This window comes from Mytilus edulis, chromosome 5, assembly GCF_963676685.1.
Source record: "Mytilus edulis chromosome 5, xbMytEdul2.2, whole genome shotgun sequence".
NCBI lineage: Eukaryota > Metazoa > Mollusca > Bivalvia > Mytilida > Mytilidae > Mytilus > Mytilus edulis.
Genome location: NC_092348.1, coordinates 7,893,022 through 7,917,422, shown reverse-complemented (window position 1 = coordinate 7,917,422; position 24,401 = coordinate 7,893,022). Strand labels below are relative to the sequence as shown.

Sequence of the window (24,401 nt, the reverse complement as noted above, 5' to 3'; positions counted from 1 at the left end):
AATTAACAAGTCAGTGTCAAAGGGAAAATAAGCCGTAGTAAGTACAAAGATATAATAGCTTTGAAAAATAAAATAACAATTACATATGATATTTATTCAGACAGGATAATCCCCGTCAAGTTTTCAATGATGTCGTAACAATTCACCTGCAGGACACATCAAATATTGCATGATCTTACATAAATTAATTTGCCTGTGGATATTAATTCCCTGTCCCTGTCCAGGTCCAATTTACTATTAAGCCATTGTGTGACAGTTTCATTTGCCACCATAAATCATGTATTAAGTACAGTATAATTTCATAGATGTAAACGTTTCATAAAAAAAACAAAAAAACTTATATCATAACTATTTTTGGGAAGTATTTTACTTACTTAGTTATTAAAATAGAAAATTTGAAACTCTTGATTGCTATTGGAAAATGTGTATACAACAGGGGCCGGATCCAACCATTTTTAAAAAGGGGGGGTCCAACTATATGTCCGAATTCAAATGCATTGTTCGTCTCCCCAAAAAATAGTGTTCCAACCCCTGGAACCCCCTTCCCCCCTCTGGATCTGCTACGTTCAAATAAACATAATTTAAGTTCAAAATAGTGTGTCTTAATAATCTAATCAATAATAAAGTTCAGTGCACTCAGTTCACCACAGGGAGACGAGGAAAGGGATTCAAATTATCATATAGTCTTTCTTGTGTCCTTTCATAATTTGTGACATTGTAAAATAATATTAGTCAAGGGCAAACGAACGTCCTTGCAAATACAAAATTCACCTGTAAAACTTAAAAGTGTCACAAAATTTATTGCCGAGGGGCAAAAGGAGGCGTGGCAAAAGAAATTGCATTACCACGTGACTTCATTATACTCTTTACTTTCGAATAATCAGTTTATAAAAATTCTTTTAGAGAATAAAGGGTAAAAATAAAATTCTGTTCTTATTTTGAAATAAAACAATTTGCAATCCAAAGGAATTTTAGGTGATTATTTCGCAATTCCATTTAAAAATGTCAGAGTCAGTGTGTTGACGTCACAGAATTAGTAATTTTCATTGGTTCCTCACATCAAGCTTTCCATTGCAGTGACCGTCGGACACGATGGCGTCGACGAAGGTTTCCAAGTCTAAAGAGGTAAATATTAACCATTTATTATGTTTAAATGATTAAGAAAATGGTAGGATTTAACTCACGGCATGCCAGACTAACCATTAGCATTTTTCTACTTTTATTTTAAGTACACAAATCTTGGTAAAACGTTACGTTTTGTGGAATATTTGCGGCCGCCTCAGCTTTGTGGCATTGTGCCGGTCCCCAAAATTTTATTGCCGTATTATAACAAGTGTATTGTGTGAAAAATTTTGGTTTTATTCCGAGAAAAATTATTTCAAGTATATTCATTGGGCTTTGAGTCATATAACTGTATTCATTGGGAAATGTGTAGTGACCTACTTATTACCCGGATCCATATTGATTGATTCTGATGTATTTATCGATGCATTCCCAATTTTCCTCAAACAGCAAAAGAATAATAACGTGAACCGTACTGTAGTTACCATCTACGATTAAATATTTTACATAAGCAAGTTTTGTAGCAGCTCTTAAAAAACAGAATAACATGGTTTATCAAAAGGTCATTTCCCTCAGCATTTGGAGGTCATTTGATGTTTTTCACTGAACCATATCACACAGTATCTTTTTCTTTAGTTCATTATAGCATGGAAGTATTATAGTAAAATGATACTAGTGTGTAGAAATTAGGTCTACAAATTATAGTTTCTTAATTTATTTCTAAATAGCAAATATATGGACACATGTGAACTTTATTTCATTATTATTCAATACTTTGTGTATACTCAATGCCATTGATGTAATAACAATTGCAAATTTTGCATAGAACTTTCAACTAGTTGTAAAGTTCCTTATTAATAGTGACTACCCAAATTATGTATCAATTCAGGGATAAACCAATTTTATCAACCCCAAACATACACTACATGTATTTATACAGATCGTTTATTGTTGGCATTTTATAAAATCTAAAGATGAAGTCACAAGATAAAAGCATATTTCTTATCATACCAAAGAATTAGAACTAAAAAGCATGCCAGACTTACCCTAAACTATGTCTACTTAATTTCACTCCACAAACTAACAGGTTTAAGAAACATCAATTGAAGCTTTTAAAACATGGAATCCATTTAACTAAGCAATGGAAGATGCACAAAATTAATATTATAAACAATTTTTTCCTCAAACTAAAAAAAATTGGACTTTTTATGCTCAACCTTTTTCTCCTAAAATTAAGAATATTAAACTTCACACTTCTAAATTTTATTCGCCTAGTTAAGTAAGTTCATGGACATTGATTGACCTAAGTGAGAACTATGAATTGTGCTGCAAAGTAATCTTTTGTCAGCATATAGACAATGCATATGCAGCATGTTCGAATTCTAGATAATAAATTTGGTGTTTCATGTGTCTCCCCTGATTGGACCTTTCCTTGAATTTATTTTTTTGAAGGCATGAATATCAATTCAACTCACAACTGGTGAATTCAATATTTACAAATCGTTTAACAATGAATATTCAGGTATCATGATAAAAGGACATTGATGGAGTTTAGACTAGTTAAGTTTAGTGTTTGCTAGGTTTACTAGGCAACCCCTAGACTCCCTGTTTTACATTATCTGTATCACTGTCCTCTTCTTTTCCATCTTCTTGAATTATAGATTCCTTTTACAATGTACTTAAAAACTTTTGAAAGTACTGATTTACTTGTTAAAGGTTTAACCTTCAACCTATCTAAATGTATATGAAGTAACACTTATATCTTAAATCTGGTGTGGGTTTAAACAATTCTAGCACCAGCTTGAGTGAATCCTTGGTGTTACTGTCCCTGCAGACCACAAATACTGGAGAAAATAAACATTACAGACTACAACAGGCCAAGAAGACTAACAAAAATTGTCATAGTTTGTCAAGACAACAATTTAGAATATCACAATATCAAAATAAGAGATGATATGATTGCAGATGAGATAGCTCTCAACCCGAAACAAAATCACAGAAAATACCAACAAAATGAATAACCTCTATGACCTTCAACCATTGTCAACTAAGGGCAAACCCATACGATGAAGCAAGTTATGAAAGGCATTGAATGACAAATGTACAATGTAAAATCAAATAAAACAAAAAACTAACAGCCGGATTAATATACCTGCACATGTAATTGTATAAGTTCTTTGATGTAGGTTAAATATAAATGTACAATAACATGCATGTACAAAAGGTATTTACTTTAAAATTAATGAATGGCCATTGGGATTCTGTTACAACTGTAAAGGAGCAATCATTATCAAAGTGGGAAACATACTTACTTTATATTAATTTAGGTATATTTTTTGCTTTTAAATGTAATTTTCTCTCTGAAAATGTTGTTCTTAAAATTGCATCATGTGACAGCAGTTTCAGTGTTATGACAATGTATAGTTAAGAATTTCTTTTGAATCCATCCATCTTATTGACTGAATAATCTTAGACAATAAAATTGAGAATGGAAATGGGGAATGTGCCGAAGAGACAACAACCCGACCATAGAAAAAAACAACAGCAGAAGGTCATCAACAGGTCTTCAATGTAGCGAGAAATTCCCGCACCCGGAGGCGTCCTTCAACTGGCCCCTAAACAAATATATACTAGTTCAGTGATTATGAACGCCATACTAATTTCCAAATTGTACACAAGAAACTAAAATTAAAATAACACAAGACTAACAAAGGCCAGAGGCTCCTGACTTGGGACAGGCAGACAAGAATGAATAAGGAAGTCAAAGTAATTAAAAGGATTGTGATGCTTAGTTTGGGTTTCTACTTTTATCTAAACATGTCTGTACGTTGGCATAGTTATTGTAATAAGTTGTAATAATTTTGGCAGGAGGGTCCTTAGATCTATTTCTCTGTCCAGATCCATATACCCTCTTATTCATGGGAAACATCCAATATATTTTTTATAATTCATTATTGATTATTCAAATAAATTATTAATCAATCCTAATCGCAATATGGTGTAAAGCTTTTTTGTACCATGTATAAAAGTATAATAAATATAAGATAAGGTTTAGAATTTAAAAACACATGGCAAAACTTAAGGCTAACAAAAGCACTGAAAATATCTGATTTTGTTTATATATATCTTAGTGCATTTGTGAGGAAATATGTTTGAGATAAACATTTAGGTAGATTATTGATTCTTTCAGAGTAACTGGCTTATTTTCAATAAGTTTTAAGATTAATTTTCATAGTAGGTAATGTAGATCAATATCAGACAAGCAGATAATTGATCCTGTGTTTCTCATTATGCTTTTATAGTGAAAAACTTCAATCACTCTCCTGGCAGCTAAGTTCAGATCAGTTATTAACATCAATATAATGTCTACATGTGGTGTATTTTATCCCCCTTTTAGTCTCCACTTCCAAATATATCAAGAAAACATAGATAAAATGTTATGTACATAATGCTTGTGTGTTGTGGGAATTATTATACACAATGTCAACCTTTATGACATAATGTCCTTTGTTTGGGGTTTATCTTAAGGTATTGATGATGATGTAATGTTTACACTAAGTGTGATAAACTATTACATGAATTCAACAAAATGTTAAAAAAAGATAATGACATTGTTGATAACAATAGTGGTTGGTCCCTTTGTTGTTACATAAAAACAATGATAAGTAGAATTTTATGCTTGATTGGTTAAACATTTTGTTTCAAACATTAATTTCAACATTTGCTAAATAATTTTAAAAGGAGTACCTATAAAATGAATCAAATGTTTATGATAGTTTTATATCATTTGTTTACAAAGTAAATGTATGTATTCACTGTAAGTGTACTTATCACCTAACAAATAAGGTAAACTAAGGTTAACTGGTAGTATGTCTTTAAGGTCATTATTCTGTGTCAACACAGAATTGTATCCTCATTGTTAATGTCATAATCAATGCCCTGACATTTTATATAGTAAGAAGTTAAATAATATTCATTATAGATTTTTCACAAATATTTATTTTATTGTAACTGCTTCAAAAATCTGCAGAAACATTTTTTTGTCTACATTAAGGTTAAATTTTTATTGAAGGTGAAAAATGTATTCATCTTATTATTGAAGACATAATGTTAAATAATTCATCAGTGTACTGAACTGGGACATAATGTCATAATAGGTCTGTCAATTTATCACAGTAGGTTATCATAATTGATTATAACATTATTTGTCTGGGCTTTAAATATTTTTATATACCTTTGATTAATTGTGATACATAGGTTTACAACACAATGTAGATCTCAATTGAATTTCAAGCAAGGCAGTACATGTAACTTCAACTTCAAAAGAGATACTGACACATCTTATGGAATAAAAATGCCAACACAAAACATGTATAACAACTGTTATGTTATTTATAAAGAATCATTTAAAATTTTATATTCCATCATTTTGTCCATAGTTAACATGGTTAACTAAAGACCTCCATTGATTTCATGTTAGCATCTTACCCTATAAACCACAATGGTTTGGTTGAAACTAAATAACTTTTTTATGCAATTATTTTTTTGCAATAAAGAAAACTGTAATCCTTTTGTCTCAAGATGTTTAATTGTACAAATTGGATATGAAAACAAAATTTTACTTGCATTATAATTCCCAGTGAAATTATCAAATATCCAGCTTTGAGGAACTGTTCATAAAGTACTGCTGAAAACTACCTTTTTTACATAAAATCAGGGTTGCAAATTATTGATAAGGCTAAAATGATAAAAGCTACCTAAATTCCATATGTGACATGGTACCCTATTTGACTGCATTACAATGGCTGATTTGTCAACCTTTATTAATAAATTCTTGTCCTACAGAATTATGTTTTTACAATGATTCCATCAGTTAACAATTTTCTATATTTGTTTGTAGGACAAGAGGGCAGACAGTTACAGATATGCTGTCACACCTGGAGGAGATGATGGCAAGAAAAAATCCAAAAAGACCAAGAAGAAGGAAAATCTTGATGAACTTAAACAAGAATTGGAAATGGACGAGCATAAAATACCACTTCCAGAATTATATGAAAGACTAGGATCTGATCCCAATTCGGTATATATCTGTTTAAATATCACTTAATAAAGAATTAATTGAAATACAGGAAGACCAGAACTAAAGATGTTTATATAGCAGCATTTAATTTGTTGGTCATAGCAGGGTAGCTGGTATGCACCTTACCAGCCAGGAATACTTCAGGGCAAGGTTCCAATTTAAAAATAAACATAATTAACTTACAGGCATCTATCTCTGAAAAAATACTTATAAATACCTAAATGTCATTCAAAGTACCAAAATGATAGAATACAGTATTGTTTTGTTTTTTACAGGGTTTGACTATAGAAGATGCAAAACGTATCTTAGAAAGAGATGGTCCAAATGCTTTAACGCCGCCGCCTACAACTCCGGAGTGGGTGAAGTTTTGTAAACAATTGTTTACTGGGTTCTCTTTACTACTGTGGATAGGAGCTATTTTATGTTTTATAGCTTATTCTATTCAAGCTTCTCAAGATGAAACTCCACCAGGTGATAATGTAAGTGTACACAGTTTCTATGTTAACATGTAATTTGACAAAAACAAAACATTAGATTTATTTTACTGATAGAAATCAATGGTTTAGAAAGATAAAAATAGCCTAGACATTTCCTTAAATAAAAACTAGCTATATATTCTCTTTTTCTCTTTTTTACAAGTCAAAGTCTTCGTACAATATGAATATGTTGTATATTTATTAAAGAATTCCTTATTAATGTAATGTAGGTGCAATAATTATAACATGTTTTGTTTGTATTTTCCAGTTATATTTAGGTATTGTATTAACAGCTGTAGTAGTTGTCACTGGTTGTTTCTCTTATTACCAAGAAGCCAAAAGTTCAAGAATTATGGATTCCTTTAAAAACATGGTTCCACAAGTATGTATAAAAATATATACCATAAGTTTTTGTTTTAATTTGTAACTGGATGAAGGGTTGATTGAATAGAAGAGAAAGTTTAAACTTAGGCCAGGATTTTTTAATTTGATGGTTTACAGATCCGCCGACCCGATTTTGCCGATTTCCAGAATAAAAATAAAATTGACTTTTCATACTTTTTTATTCCCCCTGACTCTAATAAATAAAATAGTCTTTTGTTATGAAATGGAATGCATTAATCACTAAGGGCTATTCCAGAAAAAAATGTATGGGGGGTTGGAAGGCAGTTTTTGTCAGCACCCGCCACCCAGACAAATTGTAATTGAGAATTATAGTGTGAAAAGTTGCTCTGATACCCATCACCCATGTATTATTAATCTAATGTGCCTTCCAACACCCCCCCCCCCCCCCCTCGCATACATTTTTTTCTGGAATAGCCCTAACAAAATTGATAACACATACTGTTGTGAAAAAATAAAACTTCTAGTTTACGTTTCTAAAAATAGACAAATCAATTATAACTGACCTTGAAATGCCATTTGCGCAAATAATTTTGCGGAACATAACCTGTGTTTAAAACCAATTACACGATAAGTTCGTTTTCCTTATTTGTCATCAGTCAGTAAGATGCATCATCTCATAGAAATAGACTTGTCCAAATGTGGTCAGGTGGAAGACATCAAGTTTAAGTACTAAATATAAACAAATCGTTAAAAATTTTCTGGTTTCACAGTTTTTTGGGTTTTTTTTTCGTCCATTTGGATTATAAACGGGAATGCATGACAATAGATAAACCCATTATTCTTGTTTTCCAGTGAACAAGTCTTTCGTTTTAGACACGTGTGTTGAAACTTATTTTCGTACAACGTTTTTACATTTTGTCTTTATTAGTTTTCATGCTTGAAGATCATTATTCACCAAGTTTTCTTGAATTGATTAAGAGCTATGCGAATCTGTTTTTCTTGTTTGTGAAATGATGATTTAATTTCGTCTTTGTCTGTGCACCCCCCTTTTTTTTACAGGAAAATTATTAGACAATGTCGTACGATGTTTATGACCGCTGAACAATAATATTTCATCGAACTAAAATTTAAGAAATGATGACAAAAAAATAGTATAACAAACATATTGTTAGAAAGGTGAAATATATATTTTGCATATATTTCTGTCTTTAAGATATTTTTTTCTGACCGACCGACCTGACTTTTTTATGGGATAAATCTGTAAACCAACAAATTAAAAAACCCTGGCCTTATAAACAAATCTTATAAAATATTATTTTGCACAAAAAAGGGTTAATATACAATAGTTTAGCTCGTGAACTGAAAGAGACAACTTCCTATGATTAGAGACACTTGTAATTATTATTTCCTCTAACCAATTGCTCTGTTGCGTTAACATTTTTATGAGCCTAAACAAAAAATATGTGAATTAAATGTTTTGTTTAGTTTGCTGATGTTATTGCAAATAAAACACTGAATCTATTTTTTTATGCCAAATTCTTTTTTCACATTGATTTGAAAAATTCAAGGAGAAATTCCAAGAAAAAGTAAATATAACCTGGAGCACATCATATATTTTGTTTTAATGAATTGATTTTTTTTTTCTGTAGTATGCAAGAGTACTCCGAAGTGGAAATACATATGAAATTAAAGCTGAAGAGATTGCATTAGGAGATATAGTGGACGTCAAGTTTGGAGACAGAGTTCCTGCTGATGTCAGAGTCATTGTAGCTCACAGTTTCAAGGTAGGTCATTTAAGATAATTGTTGTTTTACATTTATACTAAATTGGCTGATTTTGACCAGGTTAGAATATTGATTGCTGATATTAATCATGTTAATGAAATCTATAAACACATTTATTTATATCAATTTTTAAAAGATGAAAGCACTTTTTCATTTGAATTTTAAAGCTAACAGCAGTAATATTTCGACTGTTTGAATATTGTTTACAGTTTGATATTTTGAATTACAGGTTGACAATTCCTCACTGACAGGAGAATCTGAACCACAGACCAGAAATGCTGACTTCACTAATGAAAATCCTCTAGAAACTAAGAATTTGGCTTTCTTTTCTACCAATGCTGTAGAAGGTATTATATCCATCAAATATTACATTATAAAAAAATCTATTAGTATTAACAGAAAAAGATATTTCTGGTTTTTTTACAGGAACTTTGTAATCTGTTCTGAAGTTTTGATTTTAATTTAAATGGAAACCTGTCCATTTGAAGATTATCCCACAGATGCTCATAAATACGTTTTGACAAGATCGCACAAATTTTTTTGAAATACATTTTGACAACATCTCACAAATGCCTTTAAATGCAATTTGAAAAGATCAAACAGTAGAAGGGAGCTAAGGAAATTTATAAAAATTATGTGAATTTACTATTTCTTGATATTTTTCAGGAACATGTAGAGGTATTGTTGTAAGAACTGGTGACACCACTGTGATGGGACGTATTGCTAACTTGGCCTCTGGATTGGAAGTTGGAACAACACCTATTGCTAAAGAGATTGCTCATTTTATCCATATTATCACTGGTGTAGCTGTATTCTTAGGAGTCTCATTCTTTATCATTGCATTTATCTTGGGATATTTCTGGTTGGACGCTGTTATCTTCTTGATTGGTATCATTGTAGCTAATGTACCTGAAGGTCTCTTGGCAACTGTCACCGTAAGTTATCTCACATGTATAATTAATTGGGGTTATTTTTTTCCTACAACTTGCAGGGGGAAAAATTGAAAACACACGTAGCATAAAGTAAAAATTAGACATAATTGTTATTAACTAAATTAACTGCAATGTTAAAAAAAAGCTGTGCTTAATCTAGTAGTGAGACTGATCTCCTGGATTCTGTTAACTTGTGCTGGAGTGGTTGATTTACATTTGAATAACATTTTCTTTTTCTAGGTATGTTTGACACTGACAGCCAAACGTATGGCTAGCAAGAACTGTTTGGTAAAGAATTTGGAAGCTGTAGAGACTCTAGGATCCACATCAACTATTTGCTCAGATAAGACTGGTACCTTGACACAAAACAGAATGACAGTTGCTCACATGTGGTTTGATGGTAAAATTGTTGAGGCTGATACCAGTGATGATCAGACAAGTAAGTAAACAACATATCTTTACCAACTATAATTAGTTAAAGTAACATGTTTTCATTCTCATACATGATTATGGGCAAAATTGTCAATGCTTACTTGTCGGTGTACAGACTTGAGCTGAAAAGAATGTTTACTTTTCATTCTATGTAAAAGAAGATGTGGTATGGTTGCCACTGAGACAACATTATGCCTAGGCTTACAATTTTAAAGGCACCTTTGGTTGATAATTTTAACTGCAATTAGATTTGTCTGTTATTAAATGTTGGCTACATTTATTGCAGTATAATTCCCTAGGATTGTTTTATGCTTATTAAATATTAATGGTCTGATTTACTATTGCATATCAGTTACATGTAATACAACAGAATTGAAGATAAAAACAAATTATTTTTTTTTCAGACGCTACATACGGAAGAGCAGATGAGTCATGGATGGCTTTGTCAAGAATTTCTATGTTGTGTAACCGTGCTGAATTCAAAGGAGGCCAAGATAATGTTCCTGTATTAAAGAGGTACAGTACCTTAAAAGACATAATACAGACAGATAAACCAATATCATACATCATACACTTGAGTGTTAAATACAAAAACAATCTCTATATAAGTTAAATTCATTTCATTAAAAATGAGTAAATATACTTTTTACAATAAAAAAAACCCAGTTTGAATATTTTTTATTCTATTGCTTTGAAATCATCCTGAAAGATATAAGTGAATAGAAGGTTGATAACACTTAGTATTCAATTGTTTGTTTTTCAGAGAATGTATGGGTGATGCATCAGAATCTGCTTTATTGAAGTGTGTTGAATTGTCTATTGGGAAAGTCACTGAATTCAGAGGCAAGCACAAGAAAGTCTGTGAAATTCCCTTCAATTCTACTAACAAATACCAAGTATCTATTCACGAGACAGATAATCCTAACGATCCACGATATATCTTGGTGATGAAAGGTGCACCTGAAAGAATCCTTGACAGATGTGGAAGTGTCTTGTTTCAAGGCAAAGAGATTCCATTGGACGACAACTTCAGGGAATATTTCAACACTGCCTACATGGAATTAGGAGGTCTTGGAGAAAGAGTTTTGGGTAAGATTATTTAGAAATTTAAAAACATATAAAAGATCAAAACTTATTATTTGTTTTGTTTGTTTAAAGTAGATCCTGATAAGATAAGGTTATATTGTTATTAGTTGACTAAATACTTACATGTATATCAGAATTTATTTTAATTTTTTCAGCCATTAAATATTTACATGATAATGATACACATTAAATCCTTTAGTTTATGACATAGCTTTCTTATTCTATTGACAAATCAGCTTTACTGAATTACTAAGTTGAAATATTCAAGACATTTAGTTCTAGTAGAAAAAGAAACTACACAAATATAAGATAAACCTGTTATCTGTGTGAAATACATCTTACTGATTGATATAGAATACATGGCTTTAAATAAGTGTTTACTGTTTGTAGGATTCTGTGATTATTTCATGCCATCTGACCAGTACCCTATGGGATACAACTTTGACGCTGAAGAACAGAACTTCCCATTGTCTGGATTGAGATTTGTGGGACTAATGTCTATGATTGATCCACCTAGGGCTGCTGTACCCGATGCTGTAGGAAAATGTAGAAGTGCTGGTATTAAGGTGAGGTCAACACAACATCATGTCACTTTAACATTAGCACAAAAACAAATGTACATTATTTGTTCAATATAAGATTTTTGAATTTAATATTTTATGAATACACTTTCAAACCCTCAACTTTATTAGGGCTATTCCAGAAAAAAATGTAGGGGTGGGGGGTGGAAGGCACTTTTTGTCAGCACCCGCCACCCAGACAATTGTAATTGAGACTTATAGTGCATTATAGTGTGAAAAGTTGCTCTGATACCCATCACCCATGTATTATTAATATAATGTGCCTTCAAACCCCCCCCCCCCTCCCCCATACATTTTTTTCTGGAATATCCCTTACACAAAAAAGTATTTAAAAATTTCATGGAATAAGTTCTTTAATCTTCAGGATTATAATTTAATGAATATATGAATTTAGAAAATACAAATGGTCAATACATATAATGACTTGAATTCCTTATTTTTCTAGGTTATCATGGTTACTGGTGATCATCCAATCACAGCTAAGGCTATTGCTAAGGGTGTTGGTATCATTTCTGAAGGAAGCAAGACTGTTGAAGATATTGCAAATGAACGTGGATGTCCAATTGAAGAAGTAGAACCAAGGTTAGTATTAGATTACTGCTTGAAATACTTGAAGAAATAAAAACAGTCTAATTTACTAATTGAATTAGTCTCTTTTAGAAATTATTCCTCTGTACAAGAATTCTATTTATGAGGCATATGAATATGAAAAGTAAGGTAAAAATCAGTCACAAACTAATGATGACTTTTGTTTACAGTGAAGCTACAGCAGCTGTTGTCCATGGTTCTGACCTTCGTGACATGACCCCAGCACAGATTGATGAGATCCTTAAGAACCATCCTGAGATTGTATTTGCCAGAACTTCCCCACAACAGAAATTGATCATTGTTGAAGGTTGTCAGAGACAGGGACAGATTGTAGCTGTAACTGGTGATGGTGTCAATGATTCTCCTGCTCTCAAAAAGGCTGATATTGGTAAGGTTTAGCTTTGGATTTCATCTTATTGTCATGTTAAAAATAAAGTTAAAGTACTTTTGTTCATGAAGTAATATTTTATCATAGAATTTGTAATTCAACAAATATTCACCATGCACAGTGCAAAATTTTGAATCTACTTTGATTCTGATTCACTATTGAAGATTTTTCTTAAAAATTGTTGTTTAATAGTAGCTGGAGAAAACAAAGCAGATATTTACAAGTTTTACAGTTTTAGTTCCATATTACAATAATTTTTTTGCCTTTTGCAGGTGTTGCTATGGGTATTGCTGGTAGTGATGTCAGTAAACAAGCAGCTGACATGATCTTGTTGGATGACAACTTTGCCTCTATTGTAACTGGTGTTGAAGAAGGTGTGTATAAATAAGTATCTTTGTTGAAGAAGTTCGTTATTTGTAATGCATGTATTTCTTTTATATATATATTTACATATTAACAGTATAAAAAATAAGATTTCAACTTAACCATTATGTTTACCTTCAAAAACTAACTGATTCTACTGTCTGAGAATATAAAAGTTTTATAGTTTTTTTAAAAAATGTCATTACAGAAGAACTGATATTTTCATTTTATTGTTTTATGTTTACAGGTCGTTTGATTTTTGATAACTTGAAGAAGTCTATTGCCTACACTTTGACCTCCAACATTCCTGAAATTTCACCATTCTTGTTCTTCATCTTATTGGATATTCCCCTGCCATTAGGAACCATCACCATTCTGTGTATTGATTTAGGAACTGACATGGTACCTGCTATCTCCCTTGCTTATGAAGGACCAGAATCTGACATCATGAAGCGTGAACCTCGTGATCCACTCAAGGACAAACTTGTAAATGAAAGGTAAGTCATGCATATCATTTATTAATTACTGAATAAAGAATTTCTGTCAAGTCCATAATGAAATGATATTTTATGACAAAAAAACTTCTGTTTTATCAATAAAAATGAAGAAATCTTTTTAAAGTTGATTATCCTGTATTTTCAATGTGACAATTGTTTTGGTGAGAAATAATAAGCCTAAGTAAATTTATTGCCAGATTGATCAGTATGGCATATGGACAGATTGGTATGATCCAGGCATCAGCTGGTTTCTTTGTTTACTTTGTCATCATGGTAGAGAATGGATTCTGGGTATCCAGATTGTTGGGTCTCCGTGAAGAATGGGATTCCAAGGCTGTTAATGATCTACAAGATTCTTACGGACAGGAATGGGTAAGATTTCTATTTTTATGAAAAATTTGCATTCACTTTTAAAGTCAAATGAAACCTCAAATTAAAAAAAAAATATGCATATGTTTTTTAAAACTAAATGGATAGGTTTCATTATACAACTTATGTACATATACTTTTTTTGAGGAAAATTCTTTTATTATTTGTCCACATTTAGAAGAAGTTTACTTATTTTTAATTGCTTGCTGCCAGGAAGCAATTCGCTGACATATTTTCCGTATGCATAGTGACCTAAGCGTGACCTTCCTCGTAAAAATCCGGGTGATAGCAATACGCATGAATCTGTCATTAAAATAAACAATTACCTGATTGTATATGTTAAACACGTTCTAAATACCCATGCTTTTTGCTGATTATTTACTATAAGGTGACAATCGGTAAACTTCGGATTCAAAACAAGGCATTTAATGAGTAGCCATATTTGTTAAATCATAACAGACAGAGAGAAAAAAAATTGACGATTATACAATATATTTGCGTAAAAAATGATAAAATCGTGCAGAGAGGACTAAGTTTATGATATATACATGCATTGGTTCAAGAATTGGATAAACATTATTTTTTACCAGTCACTCGTTTCTTATGACTTTAAGCTTAACTAGTAATTAAGTATTAAAGTCCAAATATTTTAAAGTATGTGAAAGATGTGTAAAAAGCACATTCAATTATTACGTTACGAGCATCACATCAAATATTATATAGTTAAAGTAACCTTATGTAAATGTTTAATGGTGTAAAAAAAGCAGTTTGTGCTTGAAGTAATAAATTAGAATAAATTGAACAATATTCATGATATTGATGCCTTCACCTTTTCAAATGTTATGTACAAAGGGAGGGAATTCAATTTTGTTTAAGTTCTCCAAAGTGGAGATTACATATAGAAATTTAATCTGACAGGTTTTGCTGCAAACTGCTATTCCTAAGCCAATAACTTGAACAACTTGATTAGTTGATCTTGAAAGTTTTCATTTAAAATTGGTTTGACTTACTCAAGCATTTTATTGAAATGATAGTTAACATGCATAGATATGCATCTAATTAGTTGTGTTAAATAAAGGAATTGCTCCAGCATATAAAAATTAATTCAAACATGCATATTGATATTAAATTATGGTGTGAGAGTTTAAGTATTATTTGATATATATATTTTCAGACATATGGACAAAGAAAGATTCTGGAATACACCTGCCACACAGCTTTCTTCGTTTCCATTGTCGTAGTACAATGGGCTGATTTGTTGATCTGCAAGACCAGAAGATTGTCCATTGTTCAACAAGGATTGAAGTAAGTTGTCAGTGTTTTCACTAGAAAGGTTTTGAGGCATGGTGAGGTCCAGCACCAAAAACTATAAATACTATTGCATTGTAATTTTGAAGTGTGTTATGGATAAAATGCTGAACTTCAATTTTCACTAGACAAAATTTTAAAATTGAAAGAATTTTTGTTTTTGGTTATTTGGATAAAAAAAAAATTCTATATTTTGATTACAGAAGTAACTTTACTTTTTTGATTAAGAATACATGGCATATATTTAACACATTACTTGTTTCTTTCTAGGAATCATCATATGACATTCGGTTTGTTCTTTGAGACTGCACTTGCTGCATTTATGGCTTATTGTCCAGGATTGGATAAGGGACTTCGTATGCAAAACCTCAGGTATGTACTGGTTTTATCTCAATGTTTGATTGTACAGAGGTTTAATCTCAATGTTTGATGTACAGAGGTTTTATCTCAATGTTTGATTGTACAGAGGTTTTATCTCAATGTTTGATTGTACAGAGGTTTTATCTCAATGTTTGATGTACAGAGGTTTTATCTCAATGTTTGATGTACAGAGGTTTTATCTTAATGTTTGATGTACAAAGGTTTTATAAGATGTTTGATTGTACAGAGGACTACAGTAAACGAATCAAATTAGCCTAAGAGAAATGGTTATGGTCTATGCAATAAAGTTTCTTGACCAAATCCGTAGGGTCATAATGGTCAGTTTGGTTTAGACTTTGTACTTATCCTCTGTAAGTATGTATTTTGTGTCAAGAGTTTACTAAAGCTGAAACAGTCTTCAATGTGTTTAAATTGTAGTGGGTCAGTTACTAAAATTTGTGTAGAAAAAAAAATGTTATTTCAAGTTTAAGAAAAAAAATTCTTAGACTTATGTTTAATATTTATTACAGTTTTAATCTTATTGATAATATTAATCCTCCAATTATAGCAGTTCAAAATGTAAATTTCTGTACTTGGAGTATTGAAGTCTTGGTTTCAAAGAATTTCGTTCATTTCTTAAATCTATACAAGTATCTTAGAAATAAAAGTTATAATTTCAGGATAATGTTTGTCTCTGCAATGCATTTGGATAAATTATAATATTTTCTATTTTCTTCATTGCAGGGCCTCATGGTGGTTCCCAGCCATGCCATTCAGTTTAGCCATCTTTATATATGATGAAAGTAGAAAGTTTATTTTGCGCCGAAACCCTGGTGGATGGGTAGAGAGAGAAACCTACTATTAAAAACAGTGTGTTGTAAAGAGACCTACACAAACTTTGTACTTAGTGATACAAGAATTTTAGATTTTTTTGAAAAGTGTCATTTTAAAGATTTTCTTAAGTAAATTTTTATCCAGATCATTATACCGTTTTAATATATTGTTGAAACTATTGTGGAAGATGCATGATTACGAAATCGAAGTAACAGGATTATTTTGCATTTAACTAAAATGGTGATGAATGTGTAGTAGTAAGATTTGATGACATTTTTTTATGTTTTTCTTTTCCAATGATTTTGTGAGTTATGCACACAGTGGTTATGTGTCATGCGTCATGTGATAAACCAACGTTCATCTTCACACATATGTATGTTGTAAGATTTGTAAATACATCTTTTTTATTATTTTTAGAATCAGATTATTTTATTGTTCACATTCGACTTGAAATCAACATTTTAAATTGGAAATCTGGATTCATTCAGTTGAACAGTTGACATTTGTATGTTTTGGTTGAATGTGTATTAATGTCATGTAGAATGCAAACTTTTATAGAAAAGTAGTCTTTTACCAAAATGTTTTTTTTGTATAATTGCTCACATATCTGTACATATAATCTGGCTAACATTCCACAAACATGAATTTCAAGGCATAATATATTCAGATACAGGAAAAGCAGTTCAAATGAGATTTATGACAAAGCTGACAAAATTTAACTAAGTTAAGGGGATCATTATATGGAATAGAATCATTATGGAGCATAAGTAAATTTATAAAGTTTGAAAATGGAATCTCATTTCTGATAATTATTGTTTGTTGGAAATAACCAAGAATACAGCTGATGTCAGTCTAGGTTTTAGCTTAATACATTTACTGTAATAGTTTGAAGGTCCTTTGTTGTCAGAGTGCAATAATGGTTACGGGGCTTATAGTAAAATCATTTAAATATATCTATATACATTTAACAGAGAGAAATATAAAAAATAAAAAAACCATATGCCTTTAGGGGGAATTAGTTTTGTATACAAAAACTTCCAAGAAGAGTTTAAAGTAACATATATCCAAGGTATTTAACATAATATTACAGGGGACCTTCAGAATGTTGTAGTACTTGTGATATGTAGATTAGAAAAAGAATATGTGACATGTTTAAAATATTCCCTATACATCATCCTACCTGTAATATTAGATAAAAGTTCTGAACCCCAACTCTCCAAAGACAGGTTGATTTTATTACTTATATGTATATACAAGTCTGAATTGGTTGTGACTACTACATGCTGCAGAGTATAGGTGATATTTTAAACATAACTAGGCAATACTCCAGAGCAATAAGAAGCCTTTTGAATCTCACTTGTCACATATCATCTGATTCATGTGAACCTGTTTTTGTACCTCAGATTCTTCTGGATGTATTACAGAATAAATTTCATTAAAAACTTTAAAATAATTGAGTATTTTGTTTTATCTATTGTACATGTTAGTTGTTTTAGTCGATCAGTCTTCATACATCTAATGACAGATATTAATTACATACATTCTAAGAAAGGTAACAAACGATAAAACAAATAGGGAATGCTTTTCTTTTACCTTGATAAGAAAGGCTAACAGTTGCATACATTGGAATATTTTTTATAGGAACATTTTGGATTGAGAACTGCTGTTTTGAATACGATATAAGAAGTGGTATGAGTGCCATTGAGACTACTCTCCATCCAAGTCACAATTTGTAAAAGTAATCATTATAGTTCAACAAAGTACAGTCTTCAACACAGAGCCTCTCATTATGAACCACTGAACATCAGGTTCCTCACACAGCACAAGTGTAAAACAATACAGCCGGTTTAAACATTTTAATAGGAACCAACCTTCATCCTTACCTGAAACAATAGTATAACATCACAACATACAAAGACACGCTAGCAAATATCAATTGTTATGGCTCAACTCAATCAAGACATATTAATACAAACAAGTGAACATACACTGAATGAATGGTGGCTTATTAGCAGAGGGATCTAAGTAGTTACTACTGTTATCACTAGCCAGTCAACCCTGTTGTGAGTTACAACCCCACTCGTGCAGGTGCACTTTACTCGCAATCTTAAATTACTAGGATTGTCAGTTTTACTATCTAAGGTCAGTTGTTTTCTGCAGGCACCCACGCTTCCTCCACCTATAAAAACCGACTGCCTTAAAATAGCCCCAAGTGGTGTTTAACACAAAAAATCTAAAATCAAATAAATTTTATCTGACACAACATAAATGCAAAATGAAGAAAATAAAGGGTGAGATGTTAAATTATATCAGAAAGACGACCATAACCTTGGACAAAATGCAGACAAATAGAAAAATATACACCGGTAAATGAAAATAATTTTGTTGTAAGGTATACAGTAATGGAGAACAGAAGTGAAAATTTACTCATTCCAAACAATTGTCAAAGCTGGTAAAAATAGAGACCAGGAAGTAACATTAAATAACATAGAGCGTACAAATTGTATCAACAGGTCAAATTAACAGTACGAATTGAGAGTACTCGCAGTTAGTGAAAGCAAGTTACAACAATGTATAAGCCAAACTACAATTAGTAATAAACAAATCAATCCCAGGGATTAAGTATTTTAACGTCGTGGACAGTTAAAGAAGACATGATGTGACTAATGCAATGCCAAAAATAAAAGTATCAACAGGCAGTATGATAGTTGAGAGTAAACCTCTATAGAAAATGAACGTCGATATACCGGTTTGAAATAAAACGATATGGAGTATACATCAATGCGATCGTCAACCAACAAAACAGTTTTAAAGGTTATTCTGAAATCAAGCCTTTTTCACACTACCAAGTCCTTCATCTCCATGAGATCCATTCATCTAAATATTTTTTTTGAAATAAAAAAAAGTAACAGAATTTACACTAAAAATCTTCAGAAAAAGACAAAATTTGTGATAATACATGGAATTTATCCTAACATGTTTATGTATTGATTAATTTTTGCTGATATTAAAAACCAACTTTCTGTACTATTGGCTATGAAGCACACATGCTATGCTTGGAAAAAAGTAAAATTACAAAAATACTGAACTCCGAGGAAAATTCACAACGGAAAGTCCCTACAGTATCAAATGGCAAATCAAATGATAAAACACATCAAACGCATGGCCAACAACTGTCATATTCCTGACTTGGTACAGGCATTTTCAAATGCAGAAAATGGTGGATTGAACCTGGTTTTAATGCGCTAAACCTCTCGCTTGTACTACAGTCGCATCAAATTCCCTTATATTGACAAAGATGCGTGAACAAAGTGTCACAAATAGGGACACAACAACAACACGAACTCCACCAAAAACAGGAATAATTTGTTGGTTTATTATACAACTCTATAATAGAATATAGGTAGCTTGTAACAAGGCTTAGTATCAATTCGTATCTATGGTCCCTTCGACAGTTGTTGTTTGTGTTTTTAAATGTGCAGAAATTGATGCACTTTCTCTTTATATGTCATCAAAACAATGTCATGCACAGTGCAGACATGCAAATTATATCCCCGATTAAGCACATTCCATGAACAATTTGTTATGCCTGAACTACCTTTAGTCGAAATCAAAAGAAATTTCTATGATCTAATATTTTCACAAGATAGACATGTAATTTGCAACATTTAGTGCGAAAAAAACCAACATATTCATCATCATTAAAATAAAACTGTCGCAAGTGTTAGGTTCGAAGCACAGTACATATTAAAGTCTTCAAACCAAAATGTACTCGAAGCTAAAAATCGTCTATGACAAATCTTGCTGAAAGGGTTCCAAATTTTCGTTTCAAATAAACCGTATTGTTATGAAACATCAATTTATCAAAATGTATTATATGTTCAACATTAATTTTGGTCTAATATTAAATGATAAACCGCCATACATCAATAGAAATATGCTATCAAAGAAATTTAGACGGTAAAAATCTATTTTACTAAATAATCTGCATAATGGACACGAAAACACTATGTAATAACACAGTAATTCCAATACTGATCTTTAGTCATAAAACATAACATAGACCACGTTTTAAAGTTATAACTTGGGGGGAGGGGAAACGTTTTTGGATGATAATGACAATACGTGTATTACACCAGTTATAAAATCGACTTTTATTTCAATTTGAACAAGTTTTCAAAACAAGGACTTTGACTTCAAGAAAATTCAAGTAATCCGTCCCTTGGATTTGAAGCTTGACATAACGGCCTCTCATTCTTTTGGTACATCCGAGAACTAGGTGTTCACCTGTTTGACTTGGACCTTTGTAGTGTGCACATAACTTCATATCATTCAAAGTTCGTCCAACAGTAACATCCATGTTGCGAGTTCGTTCAGCTAAATATAAGACAAAAGTAACTGTTGGAATGAATAGATTTTACAGAGAAATTTATAATTACCAACTGAACTGCTGCCAAAAGTTAATTTTAAGATTAATTGGTATTCTGTTTTGGAGCTTTAAAGTACTTATAGGTAAGACAATACTTGGTCATGTTTTATGAAGATTAAAGCCCAAGGCGAAGCCGAGGGTTTAAATCTTCATAAAACATGACCAAGTATTGTCTTTGAAATAAGAGTTCATTTTTTATAAGGAACTTTATGTTAAACATAGGTATAATGATCATTCCAACGGATGGAATGAAATAGCACTGACATATTTTGGGAGGGCCAAAAGGATAAATTGTTTTTCTTCTGCTTCAGGTAAAATTAAATACTTATATATCTTAAGATATTTTTTTATTTTAAAAAGCAACACAATGTTATATAATTCCCCTTTTTGAAATTTGATTCTTTTTATAAGAATAAAACTCTCTGTATGAATATTTGAATTCAGACCATTCAACATTAAATGTTTACTTTTTATTGATAAATTTACATGTATTGTGTTTTTTCGAAAAAAATCCTTTGCTTTATATATCAGCAGTCTGGCATTGTTTCTTGAAAGAAAAAGACAATAATTCCCTCAAATGTTAGGTATATATAAATTAAATAAATATCATTTTATCTATATCCTTACCCAATTTGTTTTGGGTTTATTCTATAAACGTGTACCATTAGAAAATGTATGAAAATTTGCAAAATTCAAACTGTTTTTGTTTTCCTATTTGCTCTTTCATTTTAAAAAGTATGAAAATGCCTTCAGGGATTTTTTACTTCGTTAGTGTAACTATTAAAAGTTCACTTTCATAATTAACTGACAATGAAAAGTCATTCATGTTTAGCATTTCATCAAAACCATGCACTATGAAAATTAGAGGGCAAAAAAACAGACTTTTCATTGGACGAGAAGGGGTGAGTATGTTCTAAAATATAATCGGGGTTTCCTAATCACTTTTTGACATACATCATGAATATTGTCATAAGTTACATATCATATTACACGAGCTTACGATTGACATGTGTTATCTGTGAGGGATGATAATCACACTACCATTAAATATAGACTTTAAATTTAGTCCAACAGGGACTAAATAAAATACCGTACAGCCTTCAAAAATGAACACACCTATATCGTTAAGCATATTCTTTTGATGTTTTATAACGACGTGAAAAAACATTGATGATATCATTTATGATGATAAACTCTCTTTCAGATTTAACCCGGCGTTTTCCTATAAAACACTATCGAAAATTCGTTCTGTATTACCCATAAGGAGTTCTATTATCATTCGCATTTTCGAACACAATTTATCTTATTGGAATACACTTACCACAACTTGAACAGTCTTTACGATTCCATATTTCTACTCTTTCAACCAGATATTCCCTTCCCAAGTTTACCCACCAGAAAGGATTTCTTTCTCTGTTAGTAACTACCATACACACGATTCCACTAGGTATTAGTCCATCTACACCGTGACTAGAATTATACTGTGCACTAGGACTGTATGTTGAACTTTGACCTGTTGGCTTTTTATGTGCAACGTCTTCGACACATTTTTCACTTATTCTCCCTGTTTGGTGGAAAATTATATCTTAAATTATTTCCATTTGTAATGGTTATGGTTTGGGTTCCAACAAAATCTTTTTGGTGTAAATTTTTATTATCTTAAAAGAGTGAGAAAATCTGTATTATTTGAAAAGAGTGAGAAAATATAAAAAATTAACAATATCGTAAAGTACGTATGTATGTTCTTCATATGGATATCAGCTTTTCCTCATTCACTGGATTTTCTTATTTAATAGAATATGTAAGTTATTGATTAACTTAATCGCATGCATGAAATATCACCAAACAAGTTAAACGCTGTTTAGTTGGTTTGATTCATTGCGTCTTCAAATTGAAAGGACAACTAAAAAATGTAAGTAAAACTTGAATTAAGCATTTTGAAAATACGAAATAGATTTACCCGAAGTTACATACCTTGACAGTTTTTGACGAGTACATCTTTGAGTATTTGTGTTTGTTTTGTAATTGTCGCGTTAACGAAGTCCATCATTTTCTGAACATTTAAACCATCACACTTCTTAAAATCTTCACCGGTGTTGCCTGAAATGGTAATATGACAACCAGAAGACAGAGTATACAAAGATAACAAAGAACCCACACATATTAATGTCCCCATTACAGAATCTTGTAGCATTGAAGAGGGTGTTTGACAAGTAGTCATTTGTTGACAAATATAAAAGTTTAAAACAACAGACACGCAAAATAATCATTTGTTATTTGATAGCACCATCTGTGTAAACTTTTTCATTTAAAATGTACATTCTTTCCGTGTTATACCTACAATAAACAGTAAAAATGGACGACGATGCTATAACATTTGCCTACCTCTTTCAGTGTCTGGTTTTTACTGACTGCTCTCTTCGTTTGTACTCACATTGCCCAAAGATCAAGATTGCCTTTTCTTTTCGTGTGTCATCGGTTTATCAAAAACTTAAACATTCAGTCAACTGGAACCAAACGTTGCCATAAAGTTCCAAACAGTTTAAAAATTATCCCAGAAGGAGTTTCCAATGAACCAGCATGGGTGTTGACACCAAATATCAAAGTTGTATTTGTTGCACCGTCTCAACTGTATTTATGTTTTGTTATCTCTCTTCCTTTCTTTTTTTTTATTTCTTTTATTTTATCAAAACACATAATGCATAATCATGATAATATACACATGTGTATAAATTATTCTTTACAATGCAGATAATACAATGTGAAATAATTATAATTAAGTTAATTTTAACAATTCTTACAATTACTAATTCTTAAGAACAGTTTGGGTTTTCTGCTTTCTGTTTTGTTTTATTTCTATGGTAAAATTTTGAAGAAGAAAAAAAAGTTGATAGAGTAAAATAAAATAAAATAAAATATTTGACAAAAAAAAAAAAAAATAAAAAAAAATACAAGTTTACTTTGAAATTTGAAATTTTTAAGAAAAAAAAGAAGAATTGGTCAATCGCGGTTTGCTCTATATATCACTGCAATTATATGGTATCTGATTCAAGAATGATGGAAAGTAAATAGCCAGATTTATAAGTTTTCATTAGCAAATTTAAAAAACAAAAGTCTCATGTATTTGTGTAATTGTTCTCAGTATAAACACAGAAAGTGCCAGCTATTCCATTCTCTCTCAAACTGTTCTTGGTTTTGTTTGTAAATAGCTACAGTTTTTTCAGTACAGTACAGATCATCTATACTATTAAACGAGAAGACCTCATTTTGGGTGTCGCTTCTCTTCTTTCCACAATAAATTAATCAACACGCCTCTGTGTCCTATAGGTACAGTGCATAGTCGCATTTGTCATCCATTCATATGATTATTCAGATTGAGTTATTTTGGGAGAAAAACGAGAAAAAGGTGTCAGACCACCAATTACTCCCTCCAATTTAGAACGTATGTAAAAGTAGTCCTACTTTGACACAAAATAGTGCTTTTGAT

General features: G+C 31.2%; 2 protein-coding genes across 3 annotated transcripts; one reads left to right on the top strand and one right to left on the bottom strand.

Annotated features, from left to right (window-relative positions):
* Positions 1-632: 632 nt before the first annotated feature.
* On the top strand, positions 633-17,938 carry LOC139525392 (sodium/potassium-transporting ATPase subunit alpha-like). 2 transcript variants are annotated; one of them, XM_071320707.1, is made up of 19 exons: positions 633-1,125; positions 5,963-6,142; positions 6,418-6,621; positions 6,887-7,000; positions 8,613-8,747; positions 8,977-9,094; positions 9,414-9,682; positions 9,920-10,118; positions 10,516-10,627; positions 10,875-11,200; positions 11,588-11,763; positions 12,224-12,360; positions 12,537-12,754; positions 13,027-13,128; positions 13,365-13,614; positions 13,812-13,986; positions 15,158-15,288; positions 15,562-15,663; positions 16,396-17,938. In XM_071320707.1, exons 1-19 carry the CDS (start codon positions 1,093-1,095, stop codon positions 16,514-16,516), a joined length of 3,102 nt encoding a protein of 1,033 aa, XP_071176808.1. In that variant the 5' UTR covers positions 633-1,092; the 3' UTR covers positions 16,517-17,938. The 2 variants fall into 2 exon arrangements, with proteins under 2 accessions (XP_071176808.1, XP_071176809.1); XM_071320708.1 differs by having other exon boundaries at positions 888-1,125; positions 15,562-15,730; positions 15,873-17,938.
* A 2,677-nt stretch (positions 17,939-20,615) lies between these two features.
* Positions 20,616-23,128, bottom strand: LOC139522281 (uncharacterized). Its single transcript, XM_071315832.1, has 3 exons — positions 22,889-23,128; positions 22,236-22,478; positions 20,616-20,862 (listed from the first exon to the last, which is right to left on the bottom strand). Exons 1-3 carry the CDS (start codon positions 23,106-23,108, stop codon positions 20,645-20,647), a joined length of 681 nt encoding a protein of 226 aa, XP_071171933.1. The 5' UTR covers positions 23,109-23,128; the 3' UTR covers positions 20,616-20,644.
* Between the last annotated feature and the right edge of the window lie 1,273 nt (positions 23,129-24,401).

Bases quoted from the DNA above. Each gene is read 5' to 3' on its own strand.
- LOC139522281 (XM_071315832.1), bottom strand. From the start codon at position 23,108: ATGCTACAAGATTCTGTAATGGGGACATTAATATGTGTGGGTTCTTTG. The intron at 22,479-22,888 runs GTATGTAACTTC...TCCACCAAACAG, and splicing joins ACTCGTCAAAAACTGTCAAG to GGAGAATAAGTGAAAAATGT. The intron at 20,863-22,235 runs GTAAGTGTATTC...TCTTATATTTAG, and splicing joins TAAAGACTGTTCAAGTTGTG to CTGAACGAACTCGCAACATG.
- LOC139525392 (XM_071320707.1), top strand. From the start codon at position 1,093: ATGGCGTCGACGAAGGTTTCCAAGTCTAAAGAG. The intron at 13,615-13,811 runs GTAAGTCATGCA...ATTTATTGCCAG, and splicing joins GACAAACTTGTAAATGAAAG to ATTGATCAGTATGGCATATG. The intron at 13,987-15,157 runs GTAAGATTTCTA...ATATATTTTCAG, and splicing joins ATTCTTACGGACAGGAATGG to ACATATGGACAAAGAAAGAT.